Genomic DNA, 12406 nt, shown 5'->3' with positions numbered 1-12406 from the left:
GCATTTTGCAATTTTTCTCCATTTAAATTATAATTTGCTTTTCTATTTTTGCTGCCAAAGTGGATAACCTCACATTTTCCCACATTATACTCCATCTGCCATATTTGTGCCCACTCACTTAGCCTGTTTATATCCCTTTGCAAATGTTTTGTGTCCTCCTCACAATTTGCTTTCCCACCCATCTTTCTATCATATGCAAACTTGGCTACATTACATTCAGTCCCTTCAAGCAAAGAGTAGGAGTAAATGGGTACTTTTCAGAATGGCAGGCAGTGACTAGTGGGGTACCGCAAGCTTCTGTGCTGGGGCCCCAGCTGTTTACATTGTACATTAATGACTTAGACAAGTCATTAATATAAATTATAAATAGTTGAGGTCCTAGTACCGATTCCTGTGGTATCCCAATAGTTACTGTTTGACAACCGGAAAATGACCCATTTATCTCGACTCTGTTTTCTGTTAGTTAGCCAATCCTCTATCCATGCTAATATATTACACCAATCCTGTGAACTTTTATCTTGTGCAGGTACCTTTTATGTAACACCTTATTGAATGCCTTCTGGAAATCCATATAAACCACATCCACTGGTTCCCCCTTTATCTACCCTGCTTGTTACATCAAAGAATTCAGCAAATTTGTCAAACATGATTTCTCTTTCATAAAACCATGCTTACTCAGCTTGATTGAATTATGCTTTTCCAAATGTCCTGCTGCTACTTCCTTAATAATGGTACCGCAGCATTTTCCCAACGACAGATGTTAGGCCAACTGGTCTATAGTTTCCTGGTTTTTGTCTGCCTCCTTTTTTTAATAGGGGCATTACATTTGCGATTTTCCAATCTGCTGGGACCTCCCCAGAATCCAGGGAATTTTGGTAGATTACAACCAAAGCATCCACTATCTCTGCAGCAACTTCTTTTAAAGCCTTGGATTGCAAGCCATCATGTCCAGGGGACTTGTCTGCCTTTAGTCCAATTATTTTACTGAGTACTACTTCTTTAGTGATAGTGATTGTATTAAGTTCCTCCCTCCCTATAGTCCCTTGATTATCCACTATTGGGATGTTTTTAGTGTCTTCTACCATGAAGACTGATATAAAATATTTGTTCAACATCTCTGCCATTTCCCTGTTCCCCATTATTAATTCCCACCTCTCATCCTCTAGGGGACCAACATGCTTGACAAATCCTCTGGAATTTTTTGAGGATGTTTCCAGTAGAGTGGACAAGGGAGAACCAGTTGATGTGGTGTATTTGGACTTTCAGAAGGCTTTCGACAAGGTCCCACACAAGAGATTAATGTGTAAAGTTAAAGCACATGGGATTGGAGATAGTGTGCTGACGTGGATTGAGAACTGGTTGGCAGACAGGAAGCAAAGAGTAGGAGTAAATGGGTACTTTTCAGAATGGCAGGTAGTGACTAGTGGGGTACCGCAAGGTTCTGTGCTGGGGCCCCAGCTGTTTCCAATGTACATTAATGACTTAGACGAGGGGATTAAATGTAGTATCTCCAAATTTGCGGATGACACTAAGTTGGGTGGCAGTGTGAGCTGCGAGGAGGATGCTATGAGGCTGCAGAGTGACTTGGATAGGTTAGGTGAGTGGGCAAATGCATGGCAGATGAAGTATAATGTGGATAAATGTGAGGTTATCCACTTTGGTGGTAAAAACAGAGAGACAGACTATTATCTGAATGGTGACAGATTAGTAAAAGGGGACTTGCAACGAGACCTGGGTGTCATGGTACATCAGTCATTGAAGGTTGGCATGCAGGTACAGCAGGCGGTTAAGAAAGCAAATGGCATGTTGGCCTTCATAGCGAGGGGATTTGAGTACAGGGGCAGGGAGGTGTTACAGCAGTTGTACAGGGCCTTGGTGAGGCCACACCTGGAGTATTGTGTACAGTTTTGGTCTTCTAACTTGAGGAAGGACATTCTTGCTATTGAGGGAGTGCAGCGAAGGTTCACCAGACTGATTCCCGGGATGGTGGGACTGACATATCAAGAAAGACTGGATCAACTGGGCTTGTATTCACTGGAGTTCAGAAGAATGAGTGGGGATCTCATAGAAACATTTAAAATTCTGACGGGTTTAGACAGGTTAGGTGCAGGAAGAATGTTCCCAATGTTGGGGAAGTCCAGAACCAGGGGTCACAGTCTAAGGATAAGGGGTAAGCCATTTAGGACCGAGATGAGGAGAAACTTCTTCACCCAGAGAGTGGTGAACCTGTGGAATTCTCTACCACAGAAAGTTGTTGAGGCCAATTCACTAAATATATTCAAAAAGGAGTTAGATATAGTCCTTACTACTAAGGGGATCAAGGGGTATGGCGAGAAAGCAGGAATGGGGTACTGAAGTTGCATATTCAGCCATGAACTCATTGAATGGCGGTGCAGGCTCGAAGGGCCGAATGGCCTACTCCTGCACCTATTTTCTATGTTTCTATGTTACTTTAGCCACTCTTTTCCTTTGTATGTACCTTACTATCTATTTTTATATTTAGTGCTAGTTTACTTTCATAATCTATCTTCTCTCTCTTTATCGTTTTTTAGTTGTTCTTTGCTGGCTTTTAAAAGTTTCCCAATCCTCTGGCCTCCCACTAATCTTGGTCACATTGTATGCCCTTGTTTTCAATTTGATGCCAACCCTTATATAATACAACAACAACGTGTGGTTATATAGTGCCTTTAACATAATAAAATGTCCCAAGGCGCTTCACAGGAGTGTTATGAAATTTGACACCAAGCAATACAAGGAGATATTTGAGCAGATGGTCAAAGAGGTAGGTTTTAAGGAGCGTCTTAAAGGAGGAAAGAGAGGTAGAGAGGCAGAGCAGTATAGGGAGGTAATTCTAGAGCTTAGGGCCTTGTCAGCTGAATCAGAGATACTCAAGAGGCCAGAATTTGAAGGGTTGTGGAGCTGAAGGAGATTGCAGAGATAGGGAGTGGTGTGGCCGTGGAGGGATTTGAAATCAAGGATAAGAATTTTTTAATTGGGTCGTTACTTAACTGGGAGCCAATGTCATCATCATAGGCAGTCCCTCGAAATCGAGGAAGACTTGCTTCCACTCTAAAAGTGAGTTCTTAGGTGACTGAACAGTCCAATACAGGAATTACAATCCCTGTCACAGGTGGGACAGGCAATCGTTGAAGGACAGCGTGAGTGGGACTGGTTTGCCGCATGCTCTTTCCGTTGTCTGCGCTTGTTTTCTGCATGCTCTCGGCGACGAGACTCGAGGTGCTCAGCATCCTCCCGGATGCTCTTCCTACACTTAGGGCGGTCTTTGGCCAGGGACTCCCAGGTTTCGATGGGGATGTTGCATTTTATCAAGAGGGTTTTTAAAGTGTCCTTGAAGCATTTCCTCTGCCCACCTAGGGCTCGCTTGCCATGTAGGAGCTCCGAGTAGAGTGCTTGCTTTGGGAGTCTTGTATCAGGAATGCGAACAATGTGGCCCACCCAACGGAGCTGGTCGAGTGTGGTCAGTACTTCGATACTGGGGATGTTGGCCTGATCGAGGATGCTAACATTGGTGCGTCTGTCCTCCCAGAGAATTTGCAGGATCTTGTGGAGACATCGTTGGTGATATTTAATCCAGCGATTTGAGATGTCTACTGTATATGGTCCATGTCTCTGAGCCATACAGGAGGGTGGGTATCACTACAGCCGTGTAGACCATGAGCTTGATAGCAGATTTGAGGGCTTGATCTTCAAACATTCTCTTCCTCAGGTCAACGAGCACAGTGGGTGATTGGTGAATGGGACCTGCCGAAAACTCTCCACCTCTCTATCCTTGCTTCTTAAAACCTACCTCTTTGACCAAACCTTTGGTCGTCTGCCCTAATTTCTCCTTATGTAGCTCGGTGTCAATTTTTTTGTCTTATAATACTCCTGTGAAGTGCCTTGAGATGTTTTACTATGTTAAAGTGTTGTATAAATACAAGCTGTTGTTGTTGTGCAAGTTAGGACATGGGCAGCAGACTTTTGGATGATCTCAAGTTTACGCAGGGTAGAACATGGAAGGCCAGCCTGGAGTGCGCTGGAAGTATGCACTAATAAATGGTAAAGAAGGCAAAGTGTATTTAACAGTGTTCTTATTTATTGAATCCTGTACCTGTCTGAAAGGTGTCCTGAGATTATCGAGCCACACAGTACTCCCAGGAAAAATACTGATGTGGTAAATGGTCCTTTCCAGTTATTGTCACATACTAGGTCCCACTGCAGGGAGACATAAAATATCACTAAAGGCACAAATATTAAGATTTTTATTTTAGGAAGTGGTAAAACTCTCTGTAAAACTCTTATGCTACAACCTCATTTTCATTTAATTTCTTTAAATAACTCCGGAGTCGTTGCTGTTGGTAAGTCGTATTTTAAGCTTGTGTAAGAACAGGAGTGTTCCACCGTGCAATGCACAATCTATTATTCTGCTGCACAAGGTAGAGCTGGGTCTACTCAATGCTACAGGTTGAACCTCCCTTATCCAGAACTCCCTTATCTAGAACCACCCCCCCGTCCAGAACCATTCCCGGCCACCGGGTGGCGCATGCGCAGAACTCCAACATGAACAAATTGAACAAATTGAAGTCCTTCCTCGCTGCCGACTCCCGCAATCGCTTTTCCTGATCCTGCGATCCACCACCTCCCTCCATGATCTCTCTGCCGCACTTCAAGCCTTAAGCCAGCCAGCCCCGATATCCCCTTGCCAATACTACTACTACCTGTACCATCCAATTTAACGTGACCATCCCTCATCCAGAAAAATCCCTTATCTATAACAGGCCAGGTTCCGAGGGTTCTAGATAAGGAAGATTCAACCTGTACAAAGTCTAATTGTTGTTGAGTAAGCACAGGCTCCAGGTCAATCAGGATTTAACTAATTTAGTCAGGTCACTTTGCAGATTGGCAAATGCTTGTAAGTTTCAGGTTCCAGGTCAATGCCTGTCTTTCTCTTCTGTTCAGATTATTTAACAGTTGCCAGGTATCAACTGTGGCTGAGTGGGTAGTATGCTCACCTCTGAGTCAGAAGGCTGTGGGTTCAAATCCCACATCCAAGGACTCGAGCACATAAATCTAGGCTGACAGTTTTGCGCAGTACTGAAGGATTGCTGCACTGTCGGAGGTGCTGTCGTTTGGATGAGACGTTAAAATGAGATCCTGTCTGCTCTCTCAGATGGGTGTAAAAGATCCCATAGCAATATTTTGAAGAAGAGCAGGGGAGTTATTCCCAGTGTCCTAATCTGTATTTATCCCTCCATCAACATAACCAAACCAGATTATCTGCTCATTTTCACATTGCTGTTTGTGGGAGCTTGCCGTGCGCAAATTGGCTGCCGCGTTTCCCATATTACAACAGACACTACACTCCAAAAGTACTTCATTGGCTGTAAAGCACTTTAAGAGGTCTGGTGGACTTGAAAAAAAAACGCGATATAAATGCAAGTATTTCTTTTTTTTTCTTTACATCTGTAGCAAAGTGTGACATCTGGTTGTGGCATTTGGACAGCTGTTTTAGAACATTACGCTTGCACCATGGAATCTCATCTGTCAGGAGTGCACATTCTAAATTCAACCGCATGCTGCACGTGATTACAATTAATTAATTGAATGGCCAGGAAATTTTCTATGCCGTTCATGACATTTGCAACATGTTGCTTGAAAAAGTAGTCTAAAAAGTGATACTTTGAAATCTGGAAAATCCAAAAGGTTACGACTAAGATTACTGAGATAGTTTGGATAGCATTCTCAGAGCAAAGGAAACTAATAATGGACAGTTGTTTCCAATTAATAGCTGGAGCTGGATTGACCCAGGCTTATCAAGGTCATAAAGCTAAAGGTTATTGAATCCTAAAGTTAATCCATGCAATAGGATGAGTCACCTTGATTGAAACAGGTGGGAAAAGATCTCTTATTATTTTGAAATCAAAAGACCAAGGGCTAGAAATTCCACAGCCTGTCGTTATTTGATAAATAACGACAAAATAGTGAATAAATAAGAATAAAAATTGCGCCATTTTTTTAAGAGGGTAAATTTGGCCACAAAAATACGCCTATTCTTATAAAATGGCGTTCCACGACGATTCGCATTAACAACTGCGATATTACCAACTTTCGCCCGAGGCTCTGGGAGGGGACAAACACAAAAAAAAATTGCAAAAAATAAAAAATAAAAAATCCCAAAGCATTTATAAGACCCTTAACTGCTACAAAAGAATTAAAAGATAAAAACTTTAACTTATCTTTTTTTTTCAGGTCTTCCTACTGACCGACATTTCTGAGGCTGCAACGCCTGCTTTGCTCGTGTGTTGTTTTACTAAAAATGGGTTCGCCGAATGGCCAAACTTAGGCGGTGCGGTTTTTTTCCGCGTTGCACCAGGGCGATCCACTTTTTGGCAATATTTTGAGAAGGTTTGGGGAATTTGGTGCAATTCAGTTCAAGAACAAAAAAGCAATAAATCATGTTAAAGTGTGCGTTAGGCTGGGGAAATTCTGCAGGCTGCGATTTGAGCAGTTATGGGAGGATTGCTCCACTGGTGACCTCCAGCGGTAATCCCCGCTTTGAGTCTGCTGGATCAGAGGGAGGGCACCTCATTTGCATGATGTCAGCAGCACCCATGCCACTGCTAGCCCCTTGCTGCTAGAAACTATGGTGCTCAACTGCCCTGGAGAATCTTCTTCTCTAACCCCTTACCAAGGCGGCTGATACAAAATGTTTGGTTAAATGGCCTTGATTTTCATTGGTCCAGCCAGTTTCCCTGGACTGCTTGTGCCTTTCAAGAAACCGGCACATCTAATTAGTATATAGTAGAGTGTTGGGTATTTACTGGACTAATAATCCAGAGGGAAAATCCCACCTTGCAGTTCGAGAATTTCAATTCATCTTTAAAAAGTTGGTATTAGTAAACACGACCATGAATCTGTCGGATTGTCATTAAAACCCTAACCGGATCATTGATGTCAGTTTATTTGGGGGTGGTTGAAATCTCCCATGGTTATTATGGTATGTCTTTTCATCATTTCATAGATTTGATAAAATATTTTCTTCAGCTTCTCTTCTACTATTAGGCGGTCTGTAGAATAACCTTGTTAATGTGATTTTAATCAAGCAGGAATCCATGCCCCTCCCTCCCCCTCGCTCCACATCCGTAGAGTATTGAAATCGCCCAAAATGATAAGTAGAGCTAAGCTTTCTTCAAGACTCCCACTCTTCTTGTAGGCTATTTGGTCATCTTTGCTATTTGTTTACTTCAGCGTAGATCAGGTTACCAATGAAAGGAACAGAATGTTTTATTCCTGGAAAGTTTGCAATGGCTGCTGGAGGCGTAACATATTGGCATCTTTCTCTGCAGACTCTTTAACATTTAAGACATCGATATATCTGGATCATATTTTAAGAATTATAACATAAGATGCATACAAGGGAAGGTATTTCAAATTGGGTCCCTTTGGTCACCAGACCTGATTGGTCCCCTTGGAGGATAAGGCACACCCAGCAGTTTCTCTGGAATTTGTAATGTGACTTTGCAAAGTGTAATTCGAGTCATTCTGACTGCCGACTCCAGACAGAACCGAGCAGACAGGACTCACTCTCACCCCCAGCAAGTTCCTGCCTCCACCCACTATGTGCCTGACACCCCCCCACCCACAAGTTTCTGATATTCTCCCACCCAGCCCGAGTTCCTGACCTTCTGCTCCTGCCCGAGTTCCTGACCTTCTGCCCCTGCCCGAGTTCCTGACCTTCTGCTCCTGCCCGAGTTCCTGACCTTCTGCCCCTGCCCGAGTTCCTGACCTTCTGCCCCAGCCTGAGTTCCTGACTTTCTGCCCCTGCCCGAGTTCCTGACCTTCTGCCCCAGCCCAAGTTCCTGACCTTCTGCCCCTGCCCGAGTTCCTGACCTTCTGCCCCTGCCCGAGTTCCTGACCTTCTTCCCCTGCCCAAGTTCCTGACCTTCTGCCCCTGCCCGAGTTCCTGACCTTCCCCTGCCCGAGTTCCTGACCTTCTGCCCCAGCCCGAGTTCCTGACCTTCCCCAGCCTGAGTTCCTGACCTTCTGCCCCTGCACGAGTTCCTGACCTTCTGCCCCTGCCCGAGTTCCTGACCTTCTGCCCCTGCCCGAGTTCCTGACCTTCCCCAGCCCGAGTTCCTGACCTTCTGCCCCTGCCCGAGTTCCTGACCTTCTGCCCCTGCCCAAGTTCCTGATCTTCTGCCCCTGCCCGAGTTCCTGACCTTCCCCTGCCCGAGTTCCTCCCCCATGGATTCCTGACCTTCCCCTGCCCGAGTTCCTGACCTTCTGCCCCGGCCCGAGTTCCTGACCTTCTGCCCCTGCCACGAGTTCCTGACCTTCTGCCCCTGCCCGAGTTCCTGACCTTCCCCAGCCCGAGTTCCTGACCTTCTGCCCCTGCCCGAGTTCCTGACCTTCTCCCCTTGCCCGAGTTCCTGACCTTCTGCCCCTGCCCAAGTTCCTGACCTTCTGCCCCTGCCCGAGTTCCTGACCTTTTGCCCCTGCCCGAGTTCCTGACCTTCCCCAGCCCGAGTTCCTGACCTTCTGCCCCTGTCCGAGTTCCTGACCTTCTGCCCCTGCCCGAGTTCCTGACCTTCCCCAGCCCGAGTTCCTGACCTTCTGCCCCTGCCCGAGTTCCTGACCTTCTGCCCCTGTCCAAGTTCCTGGCCTTCTGCCCCTGCCCGAGTTCCTGACCTTATCCCATGCCATAGATGGGCATTGTGTGTGGGTCATGGATTTTTAACAGGTTTATTGGATATGACGTGAATAGTGACAGAGCCGTGACTTCCAGATTTCATCCACTCCAATGATCACTTGCCTCACATACACCGAGCGTTCTGAGAAATCAACCAGATGTAGGGGGAGGAGAGAGAGAACATGGTGCGGGTGCAAAAGGTGTGACGTTGGAAGAACGTGATCTGTCTCACTATTTGGATCACATTCTCACTCTCAAACCCCCCCCCCTTTAGACCTGGATCACATTCTTCCCCCATCCCCACTGTGCTCTCCATGCTCTTTACCCCCCCACCCCCACTCCACCACCGAGTTCCTGACCTCCTGCATGCGCAGATTGACACAAAATGGCCGTGTGGACCCCCGCCCCACCGATCCCAAGTCAGAGAATAAAGAGCATACATGATGTCCATAAAGATAAACAGGACTATGTAACATGTATAAATGTCTCTATGAGCCTGCAGCACAAGTAGCTGACACTGCAAAGTAACGATTTTAGTTGCAGGAACATATGCTAAAAATAGAGTTTGGCAGCGACAGCAATTTTAAATCAACTAGAAAACCAATCAGCCCTTATGTTAACATGAAATACAGGAAGAAAAAAAGGGAGACAGAAAAAATAGAAAAGCAAATTATAATTTAAATGGAGAAAAATTGCAGTACAGAGGGACCTGGGGGGTCCTTGTGCAGGAAACACAAAACGTTAGTGTTATATATGTGGACTTGTATTTACTATGTACAGCCACCAGAGGGCTCATCCCTTGGAGTCCCAAGGGATCCCATAATCCCTTGGGAGCACAGGTATTTAAGGAGGCTTCACAGGTTGGAGAGGCACTCTGGAGACCTGCAATAAAAGACTAAGATCACACTTAACTTTGAGCTCACAGTGTTCAGTCTGACTCTTTATCCATCATCATCATAGGCAGTCCCTCGGAATCGAGGAGGACTTGCTTCCACTCCCAAAGAGAGTTCTTTGAAGGCTGAACAGTCCGATATGAGAGCCACAGACCCTGTTACAGGTGGGACAAACATTCATCGGGGGAAGGGGTCGGTAGGGCTGGTTTGCCGCACCTTCCGCTGCCTGCGCCTGGCCTCTTCATGCTCTTTGCGTCGAGACTCAAAGAGCTCAACGCCCTCCTGGATGGACTTTCTCCACCTCGGGCGGTCTGCGGCCAGGGTCTCCCAGGTGTCAGTGGTGACATCGCACTTTACCAGGGAGGCTTTGAGGGTGTCCTTATAACGTTTCCACTGTCCTCCTTTGGCTCGTTTACCATGAAGGAGCTCCGCATAAAGCATTTGCTTATGGACTCTCATATCTGGCATGCATACTATGTGGCCTGCCCAGCGAAGCTGATTGAGAGTGGTCAGTGCTTCAATACTGGGGATGTTAGCCTGGTCGAGGACACTGATGTTGGTGCACCTGTCCTCCCAGGAGATTTGCAGGATCTTGCGGCGACATCGTGGTGATATATCTCCAGCGACTTGAGGTGCCTTCTGTACATCATCCATGCCTCAGACCCATACAGGAGGCCGGGTATTACTACAGCCCTGTAGACCATGAGTTTGGTGGTAGATTTGAGGGCCTGGTCTTCAAACACTCTTTTCCGCAGGCGGACAAAGGCTGCACTGGCGCACTGGAGGCGATGCTGAATCTCCGCATCAATGTCTGCCTTTGTTGATAAGAGGCTCCCGAGATATGGGAAATGGTCCACGTTGTCCAGGGCCGCGCCGTGAATCTTGATGATTGGAAGGCAGTGCTGTGCGGCGGTGACAGGCTGGTGGAGGACCTTTGTCTTATGGATGTTAAGCGTAAAGCCCATGCTTTCATATGCCTCAGTGAATACATTGACTATATCCTGGAGTTCAGCCTCTGAATGTGTACAGACGCAGGCATCGTCTGTATACTGCAGCTCAACGACAGAGGTTGGGGTGATCTTGGACCTGGCCTGGAGGCGGCGTAGATTAAACAGCTTCCCACTGGTTCTGTAGTTTAATTCCACCCCAGCGGAGTGCTTGTTGATTGTGAGGTGGAGCATGGTGGTGATGAAGATTGAGAAGAGGGTTGGAGCGATAACGCAGCCCTGTTTGACCCCGGTCCGGACGTGGATTGGGTCTGTAATGGATCTGTTGGTAAGGATCACAGCCTGCATGGCATTGTGAAGCAGGCGAAGGATGTTGACAAACTTTTGGGGGCATCCGAAACGGAGGAGGACGCTCCATAGACCCTCACGGTTGACAGTGTCAAAGGCCTTTGTAAGAGCGAAAAAGGCCATGTATAAGGGCTGGCGCTGCTCCCTGCATTTTTCCTGCAACTGGCGCGCTGCAAAGATTATGTCTGTTGTGCCCCATAGGGGCCGAAATCCACATTGTGATTCCGGGAGGAGCTCCTCGGCCACAGGGAGAACTCGAGTGACAACTTTCACAGTGGCTGAAAGCAGGGAGATTCCCCTGTCGTTGCCGCAGTCAGACTTGTCCCCCTTTTTAAAAATGGTCACAATCACTGCATCTCTGAGATCCGAGGTCAGCGCTGAACCAGCTGAAGGGACCGAGGCGTGGCATTGTCTCATACCCCCAACCAACTTTTAATTAATTTTTAAACTTTTAGCCAGATTTTAAATTTATTAAACAATTTGGGAGAACTTTTAAAACTTACATTTTAGATTCTCAACTGAAATACTTTTAAACATCTATTATTAACTTACATCTTTGACTTTTAACAACTTTTAGAAACTTTTTAAATTGGGGAAACTTTTATAATCTATTATTGATTTACATCTTAGATTTTTAACAACTCTTCGAAACTTCTTAAAACGTTTAAACAACTCTTAGAAACTTTTGAAATAAATTGGGAACCTCTATCAACTTTTAATCTTTTAAAATAACTTTGGAAGTCACCTTCCTAATGCCTGCTCCCCAACCTAGCCTCGGGCCATCTACCATCAATGGTGCTACCCGGTGCCGAGCTTGCGGCCAACACTTTGCCGTAGGCAATTGGGCTTATCGAGCTGTGCCTGGTCTCCAGTTGTCTTGGACCCCCTTGCCACTGGACCAAGACCTTGTTCAGCTAAGCCCGTGTGGTTGCCGGTGTGCAGCGATCACCCCACGTTAAAAGAACTCACGCACAGGCATCTTCCACTCCGTCAGTATGAAGTTTAGGACCTGGAACGTCAGGACCCTCATGGACAACTCCAACAGCAACAGGCCAGAAGGCCGCACAGCCATAGTTGCCCGGGAACTCAGACGTTTTGACATTGACATTGCCGCCCTAAGCGAGACCTGGCGGGCAGGGGAAGGCCAGTTGAAGGAACATGGTGGAGGTTACACCTTCTTCTGGAAAGGGAAACCAGAGGCAGAACGCCGCCTTCATGGAGTCGGCTTTGCCGTCAAGATTGAGCTGGGCGACTGCCTCAAAGACTTCCCCTGTGGGGCCAATGAACGCCTCATGACTCTCCGTATCATCCTATCTCGGAACCAATGTGCCACAGTCATAAGTGTGTACGCCCCCACACTCGATGCAACGGATGAGGCTAAAGAGGGTTTTTATTCCAACCGCGAGACATCCTTGTCCCATGTTCCCATGGGCGACAAATTGATCCTCCTGGGTGATTTTAATGCCTGGGTTGGCAAATACACAATCCAAGGCGTGATTGGCAGAGAGGGGGTAGGGAAAACCAATTCC

At 46.4% G+C, this 12406-nt stretch overlaps 1 protein-coding gene across 1 annotated transcript in view; it reads right to left on the bottom strand.

Annotated features, from left to right (window-relative positions):
* Nucleotides 1–12406, bottom strand: part of LOC139263078 (organic cation/carnitine transporter 2-like) — a 138700-nt gene that overhangs the window by 108566 nt on the left and 17728 nt on the right. The window contains exon 2 of the mRNA XM_070878620.1: nucleotides 4112–4215. Coding sequence (XP_070734721.1) covers nucleotides 4112–4215 — 104 coding nt within the window. The remainder of the gene's footprint in view (nucleotides 1–4111; nucleotides 4216–12406) is intronic.

This window comes from Pristiophorus japonicus, chromosome 1 (genome assembly GCF_044704955.1).
Source record: "Pristiophorus japonicus isolate sPriJap1 chromosome 1, sPriJap1.hap1, whole genome shotgun sequence".
Taxonomy (NCBI): Eukaryota; Metazoa; Chordata; class Chondrichthyes; family Pristiophoridae; genus Pristiophorus; species Pristiophorus japonicus.
Note: the sequence above shows the minus strand (reverse complement) of the source record. Positions and strands in the feature narration are given on the sequence as shown.